This window comes from Euwallacea fornicatus, chromosome 15, assembly GCF_040115645.1.
Source record: "Euwallacea fornicatus isolate EFF26 chromosome 15, ASM4011564v1, whole genome shotgun sequence".
NCBI lineage: Eukaryota > Metazoa > Arthropoda > Insecta > Coleoptera > Curculionidae > Euwallacea > Euwallacea fornicatus.
In genome coordinates, this window is record NC_089555.1 from 3,953,267 (window position 1) to 3,976,229 (window position 22,963).

The 22,963-nt window shown below is 37.1% G+C and overlaps 2 protein-coding genes across 4 annotated transcripts; both read left to right on the forward strand.

The window, feature by feature from the left end:
* The first annotated feature begins 480 nt into the window (after positions 1 to 480).
* Positions 481 to 15,333, forward strand: Vps13 (vacuolar protein sorting 13C). Of its 2 annotated transcripts, XM_066290458.1 has the most exons (51): positions 481 to 928; positions 1,162 to 1,248; positions 1,462 to 1,591; positions 1,731 to 1,889; positions 1,943 to 2,072; positions 2,131 to 2,269; positions 2,324 to 2,521; positions 2,571 to 2,755; positions 2,805 to 3,012; positions 3,069 to 3,201; positions 3,259 to 3,372; positions 3,423 to 3,569; positions 3,619 to 3,732; positions 3,889 to 4,350; positions 4,404 to 4,542; positions 4,594 to 4,729; positions 4,778 to 5,013; positions 5,063 to 5,249; positions 5,901 to 6,078; positions 6,129 to 6,261; positions 6,315 to 6,464; positions 6,518 to 6,763; positions 6,818 to 7,099; positions 7,154 to 7,354; positions 7,748 to 7,932; positions 7,989 to 8,233; positions 8,285 to 8,547; positions 8,601 to 9,051; positions 9,100 to 9,299; positions 9,358 to 9,533; positions 9,662 to 9,810; positions 9,866 to 10,077; positions 10,131 to 10,436; positions 10,487 to 10,624; positions 10,680 to 10,745; positions 10,795 to 11,010; positions 11,108 to 11,155; positions 11,449 to 11,652; positions 11,706 to 11,865; positions 11,924 to 12,048; positions 12,105 to 12,253; positions 12,316 to 12,471; positions 12,524 to 12,762; positions 12,812 to 12,971; positions 13,024 to 13,190; positions 13,242 to 13,417; positions 13,467 to 13,714; positions 13,772 to 14,013; positions 14,061 to 14,254; positions 14,322 to 14,744; positions 14,804 to 15,333. In XM_066290458.1, exons 1-51 carry the CDS (start codon positions 829 to 831, stop codon positions 14,996 to 14,998), a joined length of 9,687 nt encoding a protein of 3,228 aa, XP_066146555.1. In that variant the 5' UTR covers positions 481 to 828; the 3' UTR covers positions 14,999 to 15,333. The 2 variants fall into 2 exon arrangements, with proteins under 2 accessions (XP_066146555.1, XP_066146556.1); XM_066290459.1 differs by lacking the exon at positions 11,108 to 11,155.
* Positions 15,334 to 16,962: 1,629 nt separating this feature from the next.
* Positions 16,963 to 22,611, forward strand: vap (RAS p21 protein activator vap). Of its 2 annotated transcripts, none has more exons than XM_066290463.1 (18): positions 16,963 to 17,166; positions 18,072 to 18,290; positions 18,340 to 18,465; positions 18,522 to 18,675; positions 18,730 to 18,868; positions 18,921 to 19,037; positions 19,094 to 19,208; positions 19,260 to 19,356; positions 19,410 to 19,544; positions 19,604 to 19,942; positions 19,994 to 20,172; positions 20,223 to 20,564; positions 20,616 to 20,766; positions 20,817 to 20,933; positions 21,220 to 21,377; positions 21,433 to 21,571; positions 21,627 to 21,821; positions 21,869 to 22,611. In XM_066290463.1, the coding sequence occupies exons 2-18, from the start codon at positions 18,112 to 18,114 to the stop codon at positions 21,950 to 21,952; spliced, it is 2,766 nt and encodes a 921-aa protein (XP_066146560.1). In that variant the 5' UTR covers positions 16,963 to 17,166; positions 18,072 to 18,111; the 3' UTR covers positions 21,953 to 22,611. The 2 variants fall into 2 exon arrangements, with proteins under 2 accessions (XP_066146560.1, XP_066146561.1); XM_066290464.1 differs by having other exon boundaries at positions 18,095 to 18,290.
* Positions 22,612 to 22,963: the final 352 nt, after the last annotated feature.

Consider the following 22,963-nt stretch of genomic DNA (forward strand, 5'->3'; position numbering starts at 1 on the left):
CATGAACGGCAGAGTTTTCATTTTTATAGAATATTATGCAATACTTCTTTATTGACAATTTGTTAATTAGATTGGTTCGGACTTTACAATTTCTAATTTTTATTTAAAAGTAGCAAATAGAGTAATCGAAAAACTCAATAAATACCCAAAAGTAAACTCACACCATCTTTTATTACAAGTATCTAAATACTTAAATACAGGAATATCGGTGGGTACTTAGAGGATAATGAGAGCGGAAAATTGAAGCCCTTTGGGGTCATATATGTTATACATTATAGTCATGTTGAAAATTTTTTAAAACAAACTGCAGACTTCGCTACTATTTCGAAATATTCGTTTGGTAAGAGACACGAAAGTATCAAAGGATTCTGATATTAGCAGTATAGCTGTTTCTCCCTGATGTTAGCGAGATAAATAGCTGTAAAATGTCAAACTAGCTCTGCAACCAATTATACTCTTCTCCTCATTTACTGTTACGTCATCAATTGTTTATTATTATCAAATTTTGTCAGCTCCTAGTTTGATAACTTTCGGAATAAGTTCGGTTATCCGATTATAATGTTTGATTTTTAACAGTTATTTTCTTATCTACCCGACGACTGAACAGTGAGCTTCTTAAACTTTAACGTTCGATACTTTTTAGCAGATAATTGAAGGAAGGCGCAACCTTCAACAGTTGATGTCATTCTCTAGAAATAGTTTTACACCACATCAAAATGAAACTGTTTCTATTAAATTAAGTTAGTTGTTAATAGTGAATTTGGCTTAATTTATGTGACAAATAGGAAAACTTTATAGTTTAAAAGGAGTTAAAATTTCAACAAGAACATGGTTTTTGAGAGTGTAATCTCCCAAATTTTGAACAAGGCTTTGGGGGAGTTTGTGGAGAATTTAGATGGAAATCAACTCAATATTGGCATTTGGGGAGGTAATTCATTATGTTGTGTCCAAATACAAAACAATGCACTAAAAATTTGAATGCAATCCTTAATGTGATAATTTATAGTTTTGTTTTAACAGGAAAGAAAACCAATTCCAGATTATCAGAAATATATGTAAGGAAATCCTACTGGTGTACTACGCATATATCTGATGATTTGGAATAGATTTACCTTTCTCTTGAAATCTTAATTAAAACAGACTTTATAATGTTTCATTTAGGTGATGTGAACCTTAAGGACCTAGTATTAAAATCTTCAGCACTAGAATCCCTAGATCTTCCTATTCAAACAGTCTATGGAAAGATAGGTAATTTTTTTAATTTTGTATATCATGTTTTAATTAATATCAACCCAATGAGCAATAGTTTAAAGTTAAATCATTCATATGACTCATATATGATTAAAAAGATTTCCTCTAACATTTGTGTTAAGTGGCAGAATTGATCTAGAAAACACCTTTACAATTGTTCATTTGGTAGCTGATATTTCTTATAATCTCATGCTTTTTATGTGTTTAAAGGCAATCTAGTTTTAAAAGTGCCATGGACCTCAATTTACACCAAACCTACAATAATAATGATTGAAGATGTTTACCTTTTGGCAGAACCTAATCAGCAAGTTGCCTATGATGCCCAAAAGGAAGATAAAAGGTCATATTTATTGAATTGCATAAGTTTTCTTAGGAAGAACTACTCCTGAAAGTTCATACTCCTGTAATTAGGCATTGTCTTATCAAATATCCTTTTCAAAAGGCCTGTTTAATATTAACACATTAAAAACAAATTGCAGATTAATAGAAGCAAAACAAAAAGAAATTGAGAAAGTGGAAAATGCAAAAAAAGCAGAAAAAGATAAACATATTGCACCAGGAGATCCAACTCTGGTGCAAAAAGTCATTCAACAAGTCATTAAAAATGCACAAGTATACATTAAAAACATACACATTAGGTGAGTCAATTTAATTTTCTCTAAAATATTTTGTTAAAATGATAAATATACAGGTATGAAGATAAAGTGACTCATCCTGGAAAGCCTTTTGCTATTGGAGTCACTTTAGCAGAGTTAATTGTGGAAAGTACCGATGCTAAGTGGAAAAAAGCCATAGTAGAGGAGGTAGACAAGATATATAAAGTAATTTTTTACATCTACAATGTAACAAAATATTTCTAAAATCTAAATCTATTAATAGATTGTACATCTAGAATGCCTTGCAGTTTATTGGAATTGTAATACAACAATTTATTCAACTATGAACCCTACAGCTCTGGTAGCTCAGATGAAAAAAGACATTGCATCTAAGGATAACAGTCTCTCTAACTATACTTACAGTAAGATTTCATTATAAACCCTTTAAGGCTTGTCACAAATTAATATGTTTGAAGTTCTGGGTCCTGTAACCGCCGGTGCTCGCCTAAGAATGAACCAGAAACCTATGTCTGACCCTAAACCTTACACCATTCCCATATACCATTTAAACTTGGATATGGGCAGATTATTTATCGGAATTAGTAAAGCGCAGTACAGGGATATTATAGCTCTCGCGGATTCGATGGACCGAATGGCTAAAGGAGTTATTTATCGTAAGTGTTGTTACGCCATTATTTATTTGGTATTAAAGTGAATTTTCAGGGAAGTACAGGCCTAATGTGCCATATAAAGGACATTCAAAGCAATGGTGGCAGTTTGCTTACAAATGTGTCCTAGAGGGTGAGGTTCGAAGAGTTCACAACAACTGGAATTGGCAACATATGCTGGAACATAGAAAAATGGGAAGAGAATATGGAAATCTTTTAAGGAAGAATATTAAAAATTCTGTAAGAACTTGATATATACATTTTTAACTTTTCTTAAGTTTTGTTTCAGTGCTCGCCATCAGAAAAAGTACGTCTTGATGAATGTGAGAGGAAGTTGGATATCACTAGTATAGTGATAATCAGACAAAGGCTGGAACTGGAAACTGAAAAATTGCAGGAGTTGCAGAAAGTGGACAACAAAGGATGGTTCTCAGGCTGGTTTGGTGGTTCCAAGTCGAAGTCCAACTTGCAAGAAATAGAAAAGTCTTCGAATTTATGTGAGTTACTTCCACTCCAAACCAGCATTTTTTTTGTATACGTATTTAATTTGCAGTGAAACAGTTTGAAAAAGAAATGACACCGGAGGAAAAGGCACGATTATACAAAGCCATTGATTACCAGGAAAACGCACCTGCAGCAGTTTTTCCTGAGGAGTTTATTGACAAATCATTGAGCTTCCTATTGCGGCAAGACAAATTCCGTTATTAATTGGTTGAGTACATAAATACGTAAATTTATTTCAGATCACTTGAAGTCGAGCTGCGTGATGACGACCATCCAGTCAAGTCTGTGGTTTTGAGTACTTTGACCGGGGTTAAAGTAAAACTAGACACTCGAGCAGCTGCTTCGTCCTTAAAGTAATTTTTCACTGAGGCCAGTTTAATCAATTCAAAAAATATATATTTAGGGTTCAAATAGCCATTGATCATTTGAAATGTGATGGACTTAAAGAGGACGATTTCAATCCCGTACTCATAGCTCCGATGGACAGGGAAATCAAGGGCATTAAGAGCCTCTTGGACGTCACTTTCGAGACTAATCCTTTGGATAAAATGTGCACACTTATGAAGCTCCATTCTTCATTCTAATTAGTGAAATTTCAGGTGCGATCAACGAGTACACATTGTCTCTAAACCTCTGCGTATCATCTACGACTCCGGCACTGTAAACAAGGCTTTAGACATATTTAAAATCCCTCCAGATACATCACTTAACCAGTAAGTAGAAAGAAAATATTTGAGAATTTTTTCAAGTTTCGGTTTTATTTCATAGAATTATTTATTTGATCCATCAGTAATCGAAAGGGAGTGACGAAGTGGTGCATATGTAGAAGCTGTTGTTAATTATTTAAAATTTATTTTTAATTATTTTAGAATATCGGCAGCAGCCTCGTCGAAACTGACCAACGTCAAAGAAATGACATCCACAGGCCTCCAATACGCTATTGAACAACATACTCGCTTGGACATTGACATCACTCTACACGCTCCACACATTATTATTCCTTACGGAGGCAAATTTGAGGAGCTGCAAAACGTTTTAGTAGTGGATTTAGGTCAGATCAGAATATACTCTTCCGGGCACCGGTCCTCGATTATGGAAGTTCGTCAGCTCTACAAAGAAGGGCTGGCTCAAGATAAAATATTTGAAAAGATGAAGTTGCACAGTTATGACCATTTCAAGGTGGAATTGAGTGATTTTCAAGTGCTGGTGGCCCAAGGCAAAGAAAATTGGCAACAGTATATCGAGCATTCGGCCTCTACTGAAATGCACTTGCTGAGGCCATTCAGTTTAAGTATCGAGTATGCCAAGTGCCTTATTAGCGATGATCCAAGGTCAGGCTCGAAATCTTAAAGAAAAATTTGGTATTTTCGCGTTTTGAATTTAGGCTTCCGCAGCAGAAAATTACCTGCAAACTACCCACCATAGACGTGTCAATTTCAGACGCTAGACTCATGCTTCTAGTCGCTTTACTTACGAGTATACCTTTGCCTGAAAATGATGAACCGCCAGTTGAACCTCTAAAGGTAATAAAACACTATCAAACTAATCATGTTTTAACCCATCTGCTTGTATAGAAGAACAAAATCACCGCCTCCACCAATAGTCTTCTCAAATGGCAAGAAAAGTTATCCACAGCCAAAATTCCACTACGACAAGAACAACAGGAGCTGACACAGTTCCAGCTCATGGAAGTGACTGTTCAACTATCAGGTGAGATTGTTTAATTCAGAAACTGAAGTCATGAGATTATCTTTTTAGAAATATCGGTGGTAATTAACCAACAAGAAAATTTGAAGTCGGCAATTCAGGAATTGGCCACTTTCAAAATTACGACTTTATCCGCGGAATTACTTCAGAGAACTTCGGATTTGACTGTTAATTTGCTTTTGGGGAGCGTGAAGCTCACTCAGACGAGACAGGACAAAGTTATTGATATTATTAACACTCCCAAAGCTGCCGACGATCAGTGTTTATTCAAAGTCACGTTTACACAGGTTAGTAAAATCTTAAAACCCTTTTAAAACTATATTATGACTTATACAGGCGGATCCCAAATGTCCAGATTTCCACACGGTTTACCATTCCTGTGAAACAAGCTTAGGCATTGATTTCAGTGTTCTCAATTTTGTGCTCCATCAAGAAGGACTGTTATCGCTGATTGCCTTTGCGCAGTCAGTTATGGTTACTATAAACGATATTACTGCCACTAAACATACGAAAGGTGTGAGAGGTATATTCTCTAAAATAAGAGTTATATGCTTAAAAATCAAAATTGAGACAATTCTTCTATTATCAATTAAGGTTTCGAAAAAGAAGTATTTTTTTCTTTGCGGCTTTTCCGAGTGTCAAATTTTTATGTAAGAAATTACAATTTATTCATCTCTGCGAAATCGCTTGAAATATTTAGACAACCTTTTATCAATATTGATATTTACCAGACATACACTTTTGTTTTTCTTTTTTTTACTCGAAAATGGTTTATCATGGGAAAATTCTGAGAAAAGCTTTCTGCTTCAGAAATTAATAGAAAACTCAAAAATTATTTTTATTTCCCGAAAAGTAATGATGAATAGTTTTTTTTCAAAACTATTAAATTACTTGCTGCTAGGCTTGACACTTGTGTACCTGAATTTTTTTTTAAATAAAATGTACGTCCTCTGCAAATATCAACACCTCCAAAATTTTCTTTAAATGCCTCAAACGTTTTTATAGAAATTAATAAGATCTAATTTCTTTTATAAAATTTTGATATCCTGTATTTGCGCTACTATTGATCCTTTGAAAAAGTAGCAAAGGAATAAGTGCTTGTGTTTTTGAAGTCTTATTTGCTAGTAAAATGCGTTTCCATTTTTGAAATCTACATGCATAATTATGTTAATAGCTTCACGAGGTGTCAAAATCATGGATAGGCTACCTTCAATATCGGAACTAAGCGATTCGATAAAAATCGACAAAAAGCCTAATCAAGTAAAGAAGAAGCAAGGTACAGTGGTGGAGAGTATCAAGTTTAAAATTACTGCCCAGATTAAAGAGGTTACTTTGACAATTGCTACGGACGCGTATGTAGTGTAATATCAATTGTGTTCCTTTTACAAAGAAAACTTTTTAGTCTTAACATTACATCTTTCTCTGTTCGAGGCATGGACGCCGATGTTGCAGTTAAAGCCACCTACACGCAGATCGTCACCAAGTTGCATGATCTTGTTATTATTGATCTTAATCCTGCCACTAAGCACAATTTGGTAACTACCTCCCGGGAATAATTAAAATGCTAAAATTGATCTTATTTATCCAGATCCTGACTACTGAAGATGAAAATGCATTGGCGGCTCGTGTGGTTCTCAATAACTTGGAAGGAGAATCGCAAGAACCTGACATCGATGTCGACCTTAAAATGGGCGGTAGTAAAATCGTATTCGTTAATTGGTTTGTTGTCAACCTGCTGGTAATCACTTTGGTTTTCTAAATTAAGCAGGTGCAATAACATGAGTTTTGCAGAACTTTCTGAACCAATTCCAAACGGCCCAGCAAGCCATCATGGAAGCGTCTTTATCTGCAGCGCAGAAAGCTAAAGAAAATGCTAAGGAAATGTATCAAAAGGCCACGAAAATCGCACTTAATATTAGGTTAAGAGCTCCGAAATTATTTATACCAGTGAGCAGTCAGAGCATGGATGCTTTATTATTGGATCTTGGGGTTATTTCCATCAAAAACAAGTTTCTAGTGTTGGATGTTAAAAACGAGGTGAAGTTTTTAAGAGTATTACGAGGATCAAATTTAAATGAAATTTTTTTTTAGGAGGGATTTTCAGCAGTAGTGGACGATATGAAAGTGACTCTCACAAATTTGAAGCAATCCAAAGTGAAAGTAGATCCGAAAGAGAACATCCTTGATGAATGGAATATGCTGAAACCCATTGATTTCGAAATCCGCATTAAGAGAAACCTGTCTGCTGGTTGGTACAAAGCCATTCCAGATGTGGACATCAGTGGTAGAATCAACTTGATCGATTTACACATATCGCAAGCCGATTATTGCATGATAATGTCGGTTTTGAACGGTAATTTACAGGAGGGAAAGGCGAGCATGACTAACACATTTTTGAGTATTGAAACAAAAAGGATATGATTATAGGTTGAGATGGATTCGAATGAGGAGATAAAAAAAAATTCGTCGCATACACCGCTAGTTGCATCTGCCACTTTAGAATCAGGCACTAGAGAGTCTGGGACAGACGTAGTTGCAGAAACCAAAACACAAGTGTCCATTTTCTTGAAATTTAGTTTCGCAATGGAGGAATTGATTTTGAATATGTATAGCGGTGGTTTCAAATCGGTGTGTATGAATATTTTCTTTGAATATTAAATTGAATGAACATTATAGGGGATTGGTTCGTTTTCACGTTACAGGACTTCAAACTGGATTATAAAGATGCATTTTTCTATATATCTTAAAGTATAGAGAAATAAGAACTTAATTGGGTATCTCCAGATTTCTTTATATTGAAAGAATCTGGTTAGCGGATTGACCGGCTTTTTCGCGAAACTCTGCATAAAAAACTTTTTTTAAATCAAATTCGAAACTCAGTGAACACAATGCAATTTCGTATTACAAATACGTATTTATAGAATATATGGCATGATTTAAATCGGCGTAATTCCACTGCGGAAATTAGTATCTTATTCTCGGTGATACTCTAGGACATTTATATATCGTTATTACTTTCAGAACATAAAATCTACTCCTGAGAAACGAGTCAGCAACCACTTGGCAAAATTTTCTTTGAAAGGTTTAGCAGTAAAAGGACGCATTTTGTCCGATCAATCGATAGTTGCCTCAGTGCTATTGGTTAATTGCCTTCTAGACGACATGCGTAGGGACCGAGAAGGTAAACTTAATAGGCTAATTGAGCGGTGAGTTTTTTTCCATTTCTGTCACCTATTCATTTCTAAATTGGTTATAACCGTAGCTCTGCAATTGAAGACACTTCCTCTCAAACTTCCATAGACTCCACAGCTCCTCCACGGAGCATGATTGACGTTACCTACCAACAAACTGGTAACGATATATTTGCCGATGTTCGCGTTTTTAGTTTTACCTTGATCCTCAACGTCGAATACCTGATGAAAATCGCTGAGTTCTTTTCAAATCCTGCTGACAAAGCCACCGCCGCACTTGGACGTAAAACTGCAGCCAAAAATACTGCGATTACAAGTAAGACCACCACAAATAATCTCCCTCATAATTCGTTGATTTTTGCTTTAGCTTCACAGAAATCTGCAATGATTAAAGCCCCACAGGCTGTGGAGAATAAATCCGTCCAGATGACTCTGAATTTTAAAGTTGAACAGCCTGATATAATCCTGGTTGAAAATATGGATAGCATGGACACCCAGGCTATGATTTTGAACAGTGAAATTATCGTTAAGCTGCGCATTAACGGAGACCATCAAGTAATCAATGGGTCAATTAGGGATTTGCAACTGTATACTTGTAACTATAACCCTGCAAGAAGAGCTGAAACCAAGGTTGTTTACGTGATTTTGAGATAAACTATAATTTTGAGAAAAATGTTTCTTAGGGTAATGTGCTGCACCCAGTTACGATAAGCCTGGCAGGAAGTACTCCCGAGGGCAAAGGACTGCACGTGGAGCTGCTGGTTGAACAGGTGGTTCTCCGAGTGTCCCCGGCGTGTATTGAACTATTGAACCGAGTTTTAATCACGATGTCCAAAAGCCCTGCGTCAGAAAATTCGGGAGAGGAGGAACAATTTACTTTCCAGTCTCTGTGGGATCAAAAGTGCTTTCAAGATAACGAGTTCTGGTTCTTAAAAGGAGACGATGCTATCGATGCCTCCAAGGATTTATTTTGCGAGCAGAATTCAACAAAACCCGCTCTACAAGAATTATGTATTATTTCAATGCCTTCTATTGTGGTCACTATGGAGGCGGGCGTAGCCAACAAAACTCTGCCTTTCTTGTTATTTGAAACATCTTTGAGAGGCCGCGCTAAGAATTGGAGCTCCCAATTGGGTAATTTTTAAGTTAGAATTGTATTAGGTTATTATAATTATTCAACAGGGGTGGATGCCTCTCTAACTCTTCTCATGGGTTACTACAATAGTCGTCTAGCTCTGTGGGAACCGCTAATCGAACCGGTAGAGAAGAGACATGGTGAACGATCAGTATTTGAGCCTTGGGAGCTAAAATTGGAGTTGTCTATGAACGAACCAGATGACACGTTGAATTTTACTAGCCCGATTTCTGAAAAGGGGGAGGAGGTGATATTAACCTGATATTGAAGATAATAAAACACAACAATATTCTTCGCAAGTATAGGTGGATGTTTTAAGTAATCAGCCTCCAGTGATGAGTGTAGACGTGACTTCAGAGAAGTCCCTGGAACTGACGGTAACTAAATCGTGCCTGGAGGTGCTCAGTAACTTGGGCAAGGCTTTTGCTTCAGCCATGAAATCAGAGAAAATGGTATCAACTGACGTTTTGGCTCCTTACAGGTGATTATTCTAGACATTTTGTAGAGCCATTAATTTTGGTTAAGTACTATTTTAGAAATAGCACCGAAAAAACCTTTTATTTATGATCTACAGAATAAAGTACTTATTAGATAAAAATATGTTCACAGAGTCCTCAATGAATTAGGCGAGGATATAACTTTGCTTTTGGAAGAGAGCTCTTTCAAAATTGCAGAGGGAGGTTCCTTGGAAGATATCAACAAATCAGCTGCCGTTCCGCTAGTGCTCAAAACTACCCAGCTCGCCACTATTCAATTAGGTATCATTATTTCTTTACCGTTTTTTTTTTGGTTTACCTCATAACCAGCTCCTAGGAAAGGAACTGATTAGGAACGAGCAGGAAACAAACCACTTCCTGCATGTAAGAGTGGACAAAACAAACTGCCAGCTCAGCCTGCCAGTAATCAGGGCTGATAAACGCTTCTTCATGTTAAACTACGCCAAGGATGGCAATAATTGGGGGTTAATTTCCGACGTCAAAGTCAGTGAAGGGGTTACTTCGGTTACCATTAGGAGTATTTTGCAAGTCTGTACTTACATAATCATTGTTAAATTATCAAAGAAAAATTTTTCCCGAAGGTTCACAACCATTTTTCGATCCCTTTGGATGTGTATTATATGACCGCTAGGGGAAATGAATTAGAACTAATCGGTGCAGTAGAGCCTAACGCTACCTTAAATTTACCACTTAAAGCCGTCTACACTCCTACTAGTGAATTGTTCTTTGGCGTATCTGGCTATTGCGTTACTACACTTCCTTACATATGGAGGGAATTGCAAACTAATATGAGCATGGTTAAAGTACTGCAATGTCCAGTGGTTCAGGAAAACGCTGAGAGTGGGAAAAGCCCGTTTTTAGTAAAGGCAGTTGGGGAAATGTTGCAAGTAAGTTCTGTGATTCATTGGAGATTGACAATTTAAATTTTTTTCAAAAGGTTTATTACGAGAATACCACACGACACACCATGGCGAGTACATGCTACAACATTCACTTGAGGCCTGCGGCTATTTTCAAAAATTTCCTACCTTTGCCCATCATTGTCTGCGTGGATGAATTGGCCGAGGAAGTTGAGGTAAATATCTTCTGTGAAGTACCAAAATTAAGTGCTTAACTACTATTCAAATTAGGTGAAAGTAGGGGATACTTTGCAACTGCCTAACGTAAATCCTGGCAAAAGTGTGCTCGTAATAAGGGTAAGTTCTTTTATAAAATTTTAAAGCGAATTATTAATTTTTGAATTAGCTCCCTGACTACTTAGAAAAAGAATGGTCATGTCGTAAAGAAACTGAACTAACCCCTGAAGAGTTTCAAGTGTGGACATTCGATAGTTATGATAGTTCCATAAAAATGTCCCTCGATCTGGGAATGCACACAATCGACAAGGAGGGCTCATTTATCTATTCTTTATATTGCCCATTCTGGATGCTAAACAAAACGGGATTAATGATCGGTTACAGGGTGAGTTAAACTACGATTCACTAGATTTTTTTTAAGTCCCTAGCCCAAAGTGTAGTATTTTGCTTGTTAAAAGGTTTATGTGGAGTGATTTTTTCAGAAATCCAAAAAAACAGAGAAGAATGAGGCCATAGGGAGTCCCTCAAAGGTATCTGCGCAAATCTCAAGCAGTGGCCAATTTTTCACTTTCTTTTTTTGCATTCAAGCATGCTGTCAGATTTTTGTTTCTCTTTTCAGCAGGGTTTTGGAGATCACCACAGCATAATCGCTCTATGATTTGTTTAGATTTTGCCTTGACTTACATCATGCATGCCTTATATGTTATTTTAAATATACAAGTAAATAACAAATTGTTTTTTTCAAAAGTAAAATTTAAAACACTGCTTACTTACATATTTCTTTCAAGTGTGCAACAATTCCAAACTTCAAAAATATTTGCAGAGCTCTGATGAAAACCTGAACGTTCTACATCATCCTGCGGACTTTCCAGGGCCGATCCTCTTTTCGTTCAATCCTCGAAACTTCTTCGGAAAAAAAAAGGCGTCCATAAGGGTTGAATCCGGTGAATGGTCCGATAAGTTCTCTTTAGACGTTGCCGGGTCCTCTGGGGTGGTCCAATGCAAGACGGGTGACCAGATATACCAGGTGAGCTGCAGTCTGTACGAAATTATAGCTATAACAACAATAATATGTTAAAGATCGGCGTACATAATCAACTGACTTACAATAATCTCACCAAACAAGTAACTTTCACTCCGTACTTCGTAATTATAAATGATGCTCCTTATGCTATTGAGTGCCAGGAAAGCGATAGGCCTGCAGATCACTGGACCACGGTCCAACCAAAATCTTGTTCTGGTACGTTATCATTATTAATAATAATTGTATCACAATTTGTGTTTCTCTTCAAATTTAGCTTTGTGGCCGAAAAGTGAAATGTCGGACAAATTGCTTAAACTTCGGATTGCTGGTACCCACGAAATAAGCGCACCATTCTTATACACGGAGAGTCAAACTACTCTACTTAAATTAAATAATAAGGTTGGTCATTTAAAGTTGAGTAAAGACAGCATAAATTTGAGCAATCTTTGTTGAAGTATGGAGGTGTCAACGTGGATATTCAAATCAATGAAGGGGCCACCTACATCAGTTTCGCAGCGTACACCCTGGGGTGTGCCCCTGCTTTAATTATAAACCACACTTCTCAAGATTTTAAATTCTGGGAAAAAGAGTTAATTCAAATCAGGTAATAGCTGAAAATAGATCCGGTTTGTTCAAATCATGCTCTATACATGTGCTTTTTGCTAGAACTATTAAACCGAAGAGTTTGATTCTTTACACCTGGGAAAATCCCTCGGGACCTAGAAAGCTGGTGTGGGAAAAGGGGCAAAAAATTGAAATCGAAAATGACTTGAGGAAGGATGGCTGCGGAAACTTCCATGTGGATGAGAAAGAGGTGTTTTGGTAAATTTTCAAATACAATTTTTGAGTTCTCGCGCTACTCAAGTGAACACAGGTCTTCGTTCTTGGACGGTATGCAACGCGTGTTGCTCTTCACCGAATGTAGAAATTTGGCCGAAAGTGCCACCAACGTGTTTGAGATTATACAGCAAGAAATAACGGTTTCTCTACACGGCTTTGGGTTGTCTTTGGTGAACAATTTGACCCGGCAAGAGATTGTGTATATCGGAATCGCTAGCAGTGGAGTGATTTGGGAAACTTGCAAACTAAATAGAAAGCGATATAAGCCATTAGGTAATTTTATTTTGCCCATTTTTCTTTTATTTACTTTGTCACTTTACAGCCACAAAGGAGTCTACACACATAGAAAATGCCTTTCAGCATTACTTGGCCCAGCGGGCTAATTCCGATACCTCACTTTCTGGTCCTGTACTAATTGACAACAAAATTGAAGTCGATTTTGATCTGCAGCAAATGTATAAGCCGAAGAAGCGAAATATCAGGTTTAGTCCCTTTATTTGAGAAGGTGTGGCGGTTTTAAATTTTGATTTGCAGGAGGACATTCCAAACAGGAGTGTGGATCAACATGAAGACTAGCCCGAGCCAATTGCAATTGCACGCCAAAATTAACAGAGTCCAGATCGATAATCAAATGTACGATTGCATTTTCCCCGTAGTTTTAGCACCGGTACCTCCACCGAAGAGTGTGGCTGCTGACAGCGGTAAGACACCGCTCTTCTCACAATTCTGTTCTTCCTTCATACGCTTTCTAGGCATTAAACCCTTCGTGGAAGTGAGTATAGTGCAACTACTAGTCAAAAACAGTCAAATCCGGCAGTTTAAGTACTTTAAAGTACTGGTTCAAGAGTTCCACATCAAGGTGGATCTTGGGTTTGTTAATGCCGTCGTGGATATGATGCAGCAGAGCGAGAATTCTGACGACGAAGACGTATGGAATGTGTGTTTTAATGTAGCAAAGCGTCATGATGATGTTTTAGAGGCAGTTGTTCATCAAAGATGTGCATCTGGTTGAGGAACCACTATATTTGCATGCTTCAAGTCAAGCCTTGCAAGGCCAGAAAAGCTTCTACGATTTGCTGCATTTTTCACCATTGAAAATTCACGTGTCGTTCTCGATGGCGGCAGGAACGTCCGCAGGCCAGAGCGCTTCGACACCTAACTTCCTCAATGTGCTCCTGCAAGGAGTCGGAGTCACTTTGACCGATTTGCAGGACGTAATTTTCAAGTACATATTTAACTGTTTGGTTTCAATTGTCTAATACAAACTTTATTTGTTTTTCAGATTGTCATTCTTCGAACGAGACTACATATTTCTGAACCAAAAACAATTAGTCAACGAAGCGACGAATCACTACGTAGGCCAGTTAATCAAACAGCTCTACGTCCTCGTTCTGGGTTTGGACGTGATTGGAAATCCTTACGGTCTAGTCATTGGTATAACCAAAGGTGTAGAAGACTTGTTCTACGAGCCGTTCCAAGGTGCCATCCAAGGGCCCAGCGAGTTCGCAGAAGGATTGGCATTAGGTCAGAGTTCTTTATAGAATTTTTTCTTAGTAATATTGGATTTATAGGGGTGAGAAGTTTATTCGGTCACACTGTGGGAGGAGTCATGGGAGCAGCGACGAGAATTACGGGGGCCATGGGTAAAGGCATTGCAGCTCTAACATTCGACGACGATTTCCAGCGTAAGCGGCGAGATCAGATGAATAAAAAACCAGCGACGGTACACGAAGGCATCGCTCGTAGCGGAAAGGGATTAGTGATGGTAAAAAAAACGCATTCCACAAAATTAATTGTTATTTTCCTCACTGCGCCTATAATCTTTGTTTTAGGGTGTGTTTGACGGTGTTACTGGCGTGTTTACAAAACCAGTAAGCGGTGCTAAAGAACAGGGAGTTGAAGGGTTCTTCAAAGGCCTGGGAAAAGGAGCTGTGGGACTAGTCACAAGGCCTGCTGCTGGTTTAGTGGATTTCGCCAGCGGGTCTTTAGACGTTGTAAAAAGGGTGACAGAAGTAGGGGAGGACACCTTAAAATTGAGACCGCCTCGCTTTCTACAAGCAGACGGCTTGGTCAGACCCTATAACTCCATTGAAGCCGAAGGAAATAAATTACTGTCTGAATTAAGCAAGGGCAAATATGCCGCCACTGATGTATACGTGTACCATCGAGTGATAATAGAGAAGAAAGAAATAGTTCTGTTAACAGATAAAAGGTTGGCCTATATGATTCACAACGATTTATTCGGCGGGTGGCAGGTAAGATTCTTCAATGACCCATTTTTAAAATGGAAAGACTCTACGTTAAATTCTTCCAGATTGACTGGTCCTATACGTGGTCCGAATTAATGCACCCTGCCAAAGTTTCTCCCAAGGGGGTGACATTGACTACCTCAGAGGGCAAAAAGAAGAAATTGTTCGGATCTAATGATACCATGAAGACGATTATTATCGCCGATCCAGCTGTCAGGGACGAACTTTGCAAAAAAATCGAAGAGTTGAGAAGTGCGTAATGCAACTTTATAAGAGAAGGAATTAGTGCCTCATATCTTTACCTTCAGATTGTTATTCCAAATATTTATTATGTATGTTCTCTAGAAATTTCTATATTATATCTACGTGTCAGATCACTGTTTGGTAATTTTTTACCTTTATGTGTGGTAATTATACTTATAGAGAAATCTTAATGGCAACTTTTTGAATAATCATATTTTTATATTTCTTAAAATGATATTTAAGTTTGGTTTTTATGTTAATCTATGTAATTTTATACTTGTTGCGCACATCGACTTACTTTTAATTTGCTTGTTAATGGAACTTAATTAAGAAATACACCATTTCGTTTCAACTCTATTAATTACTTTCCAGATCCTAGTTTTCACTTCCTGTCAAAAAGTGTTTATGGAAAATTCACATAAAAATCATGTGTCTCGCACTATGAGCGACAAATCCTCAAACAGACTAAAGCACCAGTTGCTAGAAAACGACGTTAAAGGGGATCCACCCGCCCGAGACCGAACATGTCAAGACTTGAAAATCAATCATTTAGACAAAAGGCATCGCCGGCTATGCTAGAAGAAAGAAGCGTACAGGAAGACAGAACAGAGCAAATTATCCCCTGTCGGCGGGATAATTTTGTAAAGTACCATGTGTTTGGTAAAGTGACCGAAATGCTTAGAATCTGGAACTCGCAGATAGGGGGTTGGTTTATGTATGGAATTTCCAACAATTTTTTTTGTCGAACATAGAATTTAAGTATGATGTACGTTCCGTTAAGCCACTGTAATTGCAGCAATTTAATGAAAGACTCATCTGTTATTTACCTAGGTGCTACATTTTGACGCAGTAAATAGCTTAGACACTGCCATGCGCCTTCGTGCCAGCGTATGTCTGTGGATATTGACTCTCAAGTTTAGTACTTAAGAACGGTATGAAACTGGATACCATTTCACTTTTCAAGCAAAGATCCTTCTCTTACACTTACACGAAAAAGCTTTGTCTCTTAACCCTAATTTTACTCTTGTACTTTTGAGTATAAGAGTGGAGAGTGAAGTTTAATAAAAGTGTTGTATTTTTGTTCGCGTATAATTATCCAGCACCGGCACATTGCATCTCCAAGCCAAAGGTCCAGAAGACACTATCGATTGACCTCCCGAGATAGGCACAAAAAGGCCTAGACCAATGGTAGAATAAAAAAAGATGATCCCCTTTAATATTATTATTTCGTCCCAAAATCAAAAACGGGCCAAAAATTGTGATTGAGACTCCTGCTGCCGGACTTGAAATTCTCTGCAAACACAAGGTATTTTAATGGGTGAAACTCTACAAAGGCTATTAATATGGTGTCTAATACTGTAGTACCGATTAGATTTTTTACGGGTTATTGGGGGTCACGCCGCCCCAAAAGAAAATGTGCGCAACAAAATGGCCGCCGTGACATTTTGTAATGTGGCAGAGTGAAACCGATTTTTTGAGAGAGAATTTGCATCGTCAAGTTCGCGAAGGTTCCACTAAATTTCGCAGTGTGGAATGTAAACAATACAAAATTTCGAATGCGGAATATTTAAGGCTTTAAAAAGTCAAATATGTGGAGTTTCCTTAAGCATGGAGTTGTATAAAATCCCAAACGTATAAACGTTGTTTTATTTTTTTAACGTTTTCGGCTTCATTGCTGTTAGAATAATCTTTCGGTAACCAAAAATTTAATGAGTATTTGAGGATAGCGAATAAATTGAAATAAACAATTTCATCTAGTTTATAGTTTCTTTGCTGTGTCGTCTTAGTAGAGCTTCCGTTTTGACATTGCGAGGGCTCCATGTTTAAAAAATATTGTCGTAACTCCAAATTGAAAGTTCAATTTTTTTCCTCTCATGACCAGAGTTATGCAACCAGAAATTCAGTTTAAATACAAAAACGCGCAGGCTTTGAAATCGAAAATAAATCTGTGGCCTCCCTCTTTCTCTTTCTTGACCAGCTTCATTCTTCCTTTCTCGCTCTGTCTGCCAAAGTGTTGAACGTCAATAAACATTGTCCAATATCCAGTTTATGTTTTAACAAATTTCAACGTGATTTCAAGTGCAAAAGTACCGCAAATATGCTATTAAAGTGCCGTTAATAAGTCTGTTCGTGTAAAACTAGTGAAAACTTGTATTAAACGGTGAACAGAGCGTTAAACTTCCAGGTAAACATATTTTGTTTTAATAGCCATCTTGTTTATTTTGTCTTTAATTATTGGCCAAGAAGTTAAGAGCTGTTAAAATGTGATTCAACCACAACGGATGGGAATTCGTGATATTCAGCGTTAAATCGGTTTCCTTGTGTTTATTTATTGCATTTAAATGTTTATCAGCACCCATGGTCATTGACTTCAAGTCTGAAAATACCAGTCAAAGACCCCATGAATTTTGATTTAATCATCCCCTAAGAAGTCATTCATTCACAGTATTTTTCATATTTGTTCAACAAAAGATTTTCAAACAACCAGCACTCACAGTTGCTTGTCACATTTTCTAATTTGCATTAATTAATAATAATTTAGTGATTGATAAATAGCAAAGCATTACAATTGGAAGTACCTGAATTTAATGAAATCAAATAGATATTTTAATTAGTAACTGGAGAAAGTGAATATATAGACAAGTTGAGTGTCCCTTAATTAATGGAACATACACTACTGAACTACAGATTTCATAAGTAAAAATAGTAATATTAAACCTAATTAGGGTATGTTCAAAAGTTGACAATAACTCAAATACAGGGTGTCAGAGTCAAAAATAATTTGAAACTTTAACACCCTGTATCATAGTAATTCTCAATTTTTGAATGCAAGTAAATTAGATTATGGCATATTATTTTTACATAAAGAGTTTGTGATTTAATTTTCCACCATTGATTATTGGACCACCTGTAGATAGCCTTATATATATATATATATATATATATATATATAGTTGAAATTTGTTCAAATATCATATAATAAATTATTTACTTAGGTCTAATTTATGTGATAACACTAAGTATAATAATCCTTACTTTTCTAATTAGATACAATAATTATTAAACTTACATTTGTTCACCCATTGTCAGGAATTTATAATTTCTCTTTTAAGTGAAAAGACGCTCAGTCATGTCTGATTTGAGACAAAAAGAAAAACAACTCGGCTCTCCCAGTACTGGGAGTGATGATGGTAATGAGCCCAATGAGCCTGTTGGGGCCTCTGCTAAAGAACATGAAGAATTAGACTTAGGTGATTCTGCTCATTATGCCCCTGCAGAAACTTTGTGGTACCATGGTAGGCTTGACAGGTAAGAAGTTCTCTACTGTCCAGTTCTGTATTGAATATGGAATATCTAGGTATCAGGCAGAAGAAAGATTGTGGAATTGCAATAAACTAGGATCTTATCTAGTCAGAGAGAGTGACAGAAAGCCAGGTTCATATGTGCTTTCTTATTTAGGACGCACTGGCATGAATCATTTTCGGTTGGTACTAAAATGTAAACTTCTTAATTGAAACTGATTGAATGGAAAATTTACAGAATAACAGCGGTTTGTGGGGATTTTTACATAGGAGGTCGTCAGTTTGTTTCTTTGAATGACTTAGTAGGTTATTACACTGAATGCAGTGACTTGCTGAAAAGGGAAAGATTAGTACATCCTGTACCACCCCCTGAACCTGTCAATGACAAGAAGGTTTTGTTGGGTATAATATATTAATAATTAACATGATCATTGGATAAATTTTAGCGTGTAGTGGCAATATTGCCCTATACAAAAATGCCAGACACTGATGAACTGACTTTTAAAAAGGGTGATATATTCTTTGTGCATAATGATATGGATAACGGGTGGTTGTGGGTAACTGCCCATAGAACTGGGGAGCAAGGTAATTATTTTAAATCTCATGTCTTAATTCAAACTAATTTTTGAGTAACTAGGAATGATATTTCGGGAGCTTGTGGAAGACTTGGATGATAGCATAGATCCAAATACTGTGTTCCCATGGTTCCACCCTAACTGTACCAAAAATGAGGCTGTGGATCTCTTAGTAAAAGGTGTGTTTTTTTATGTTTAAATATTTCTTATTATTAATGTTTTATAATTTTTGTAGCGGGCCCTGGCAGTTTCTTGGTGCGTCCCAGTGATAACTCACCAGGAGATTATTCTCTTTTTTTCCATATAAACAACCAAATTCAGAGGTTTAGAATCGAGAAAAAGGGGGTTAGGTAGGTAAAATTTAATCAATTCCAAAGATTTTTGTTGACTTTGACTTTTAGATATTTAATGGGAGGTCGGATATTCGAATGTCTAGATGCAGTTATAAACCGGTATAGAAAAGAGCAAATTGTAGAGGGATATACTCTTCAACATCCTGTAAGATTTAGTTTAGATTTCCATAGTGATTGGTTAAAAATTTAAGATTGTAGCTGGTTGTTGATGGTAGTAAGCAGCTTGATTGGGTTCCGGAAAATCAAAAAGCCAAATCTGAAGCAGAAAAGATTTATGCCACTTTACGAGAGTGTAGAGATCAAGCAGGACTAAAGAAAATGCGGGGTATCAAAGTAATTCCCCACTCACTGTTGTTGATTAGACACTTTATAGCGAAATTTTTCTTTCTCAGCATCAAGGATATCTGCACAAAAAATCTGAAAAGGGCGCCAAGAAATGGAAGCTACTATACTTTGTTCTTCTTGTAGAAGGCACTGATACGCATTTATGCTTTTATGAGAACCCAAAGAGGACCAAACCCAAAGGTTTGATCGATTTGTCTTGTGCCTATTTGTATCAGGTACATGATAGTCTATGGGAGAGATCCAACTGCCTTCAAATCGTCGAGCGGGCTTTGCCTTGTTTAGCAACTTCCACCCATTTGGCTGCCCGATCACCCGAAGAATGTCAAGAATGGGCGAATGCTTTAAAACCGTTGTGTGTTCCCCAATTAAGCAGAGCGACAGCTAAAGTAAGTGACTAAATTATTTCAATAAAATAAATATCTGAAATTCCGCATTAGGTTCCTAGGCTGAGAGAATTGCGTTGTCTAACGCTGCACATCTTAGACGCTCATAGACTGCCTTACAAGCTAGTTCCGCTTCCTTATGTAACTATACAGTTCAACTCGCAAGTGCGAATTGCCAGAACCCGGGCTAAAAGCACTCCAGATCCGGTTTGGGACGAAGAGTTTATTTTTGAGTAAGAATTAAACATTCCTGAATTTTGAAAAATAAATCAAGCCATTACAGTGATGTGCCCTGCGATGTTGTCTCGTTTTCTCTCACAGTTTACAACAAAGGAAAACGGGGCAAAGACACGGAGGTGGCGGAGTTGCATGTTGATTTGTCAAATTTAGGTAATGGAGAGGAACGCGAAGAATGGTACGCCTTATCGGGGCTAACGCCAATGGGCGAATGGGGTTCGTTGAGACTCCGAACCAGATACCTGCATGACTTGGTCATGCCCGCAGAAGAGTACAGCCCATTGCAACAATTATTGCTAGAACCTGGTCTGGCTTCGGTCAAAACATTAGCAGAGTTGTGTCATGCCGATAGAGCCCCTCTGGCAACCGCGTTATTAAGAGTTTTTAGGTAAATAAAAAGGTTTTTTTAGTAATTTTTCTTATATTTGATTATTACTAGGGCTGAAGGACGGGAGACTGAACTACTCAGAGAGCTAAATTCTGCGGAAATTACCAGAGAAACCGAGACCAGCACCTTATTCAGAGCTGCATCTCTGGCCACCACTCTCATGGACTTATATATGAAGGCCGAATGCGGTGGTTTCCTACAGGTAAATAGGGAGGAAACACGGTTGTATTGGAAGCTTAAATGATTGTTTAGGCAGCGGTCTTGGAAACGGTGCTGCGACTCCAAGAAAGCAAACAGTCTGCTGAATTGAATCCTGCTAAAATGGACTCGTTAGACGATGCATGTAGCAATGCGGAATTTTTACTTCAGGTTAGTATGAAATTTCACGAATTATTTATTTGAAAATTTTGTAGTATAATGAGGCTTAACAAAACAATGCCGCATTAAAAATGTTTTAATACACAACAAGATAGGTTTTGTTGCAATAATTGTTCCAAATATTGCAAAATAACAATTTGACAGCTCTCTTTCATTACGTTACATAGTCTTGTTTTCAATGTACTGCAGTGTTGCAAATAGTACATAAAAGCCTTTAAAAAAACTGAAGCTTATTCAATTTTAATTTAATATAATTATTCACATAAAATTGTCACAGGTACTGGATCAAGTAACATTAAGCATATTTACATCTCCCGACGCCTGCCCCAGACCAGTGAGATACATTTGCGGCTGTCTTCAGAAGGCGGCAGTAGCCAAGTGGGCGGATGAGCGACATGTTCGAACCAGGGTGGTTTCGGGCTTCATTTTCTTAAGGTTTTCTATAACTAACTGCTACGGTACATAGCATTTTTGATGATAAATTTTATAGGTTACTGTGTCCGGCTTTGTTAAACCCTAGACAATTTGGCTTAGTGAGTGAGCAACCCAGTCCTGCGGCCACGCGCAGCCTCGTTATGGTTGCCAAGTGTCTCCAAAATTTGGCAAATTTAGTGGAATTTGGTGGCAAGGTATTATGAATATTATGTTCAATTTTTACGATTTCACATATGAGACACATTTTAGGAGCCATATATGGAGGTTGTAAACCCATTTATTCTGAAAAACAAAGAACGGATGGTGGTGTTTCTGGATCAACTATCCGCAATCGGAGATCCTGGAGAACCTCGCATAATATCCAAGCCGGACACAGCCAAAGAGCTGGCAACATTACATCACATATGCGTAGCTCATTTGACGGAATTGCAGGCTGTGGCGAAGGTACGAAAATACTTCTGTTTTATTGTAACTTCATTACGTATTTGCAGTTGAATCAGTCAATTAAAACTCTGGTGACAGTAACGGAAATGCTGGCGAAGCACAAGCAAAAATATTTAGAAATGATAAGATAGTCATTAATAGGCCAAAGGAAACTTGAGCTAGCCACAAAGCAGTTTGAGTGAAGTTCGATATTGTTCGAAGTGCCATCAAAACAACAAAAACGATATCAACTAACTAGCTTTACATTAAGGCAGACTTAATTTGAAATTAAGGTAGCAAAAGAATCTCAGGAAATAATCTGTAGTGCTCGTTAGACCTATAATTTTAGACTTTTCTACTCCGTATTATATATACATACCCAAACGATTAATATTCTGTCATTTACTGATCTGGTGTAAAATACTCAATTAATTGATCTGTCTTAAATGTAATCTAGTTTTCCACTCTTGTAACCCCCCTGTAAAATTATCTAGTAGAGGCAACTTATGCTTTTTCTCACGATGAACAAAAAGACTGTATATTCCCATTCTAAGTCAGTAACTTAACGTTAGGATTACGCGTAACTCAATTAACCTTCCTTTAGAATTTTCCGGCTTTTACATCTTTTGTAAACGAACAGCATTATTCTGTGTAATACGATACATTATTCGCAAAAATATGTAATAACCCATATTTAAAATTACTCTTAAGATGATATTTTATACTATATTATTCTTTTTATCGTTTGTAATGTTGATTTTACACCCTTAAAATGTGATTAGTACGAAATAAAACTTAGATATTTATATTGCTCCATGGAAACTTTTAACTTTACCTTTAATTACCAGAGAATGTAGTAGTAGTAATAAAGGAGAAACCTCTTTTCGCTCCTTAGTTCATTTCTTAAAGGAAATTTGTGTGAGGACTGCGCCTTGATTTTTCCAAGGCGTCTAATCCGATAGAATTTCAGTTGGTATGTGACGAACAATAACAGGAAGCTGTTGCGTAACTGGATGACGTAAAGAAATGTTCATTTATAGTTCTGTATTTACCGGAAGTTGTATTTTGTGACGTATTTCAAATGTATTGTTGATGAAATACTTAGTTTAAAATAAATTTTTATTTACCTAGCTGTCAATGACCACCAAACCACAGGTCATAAG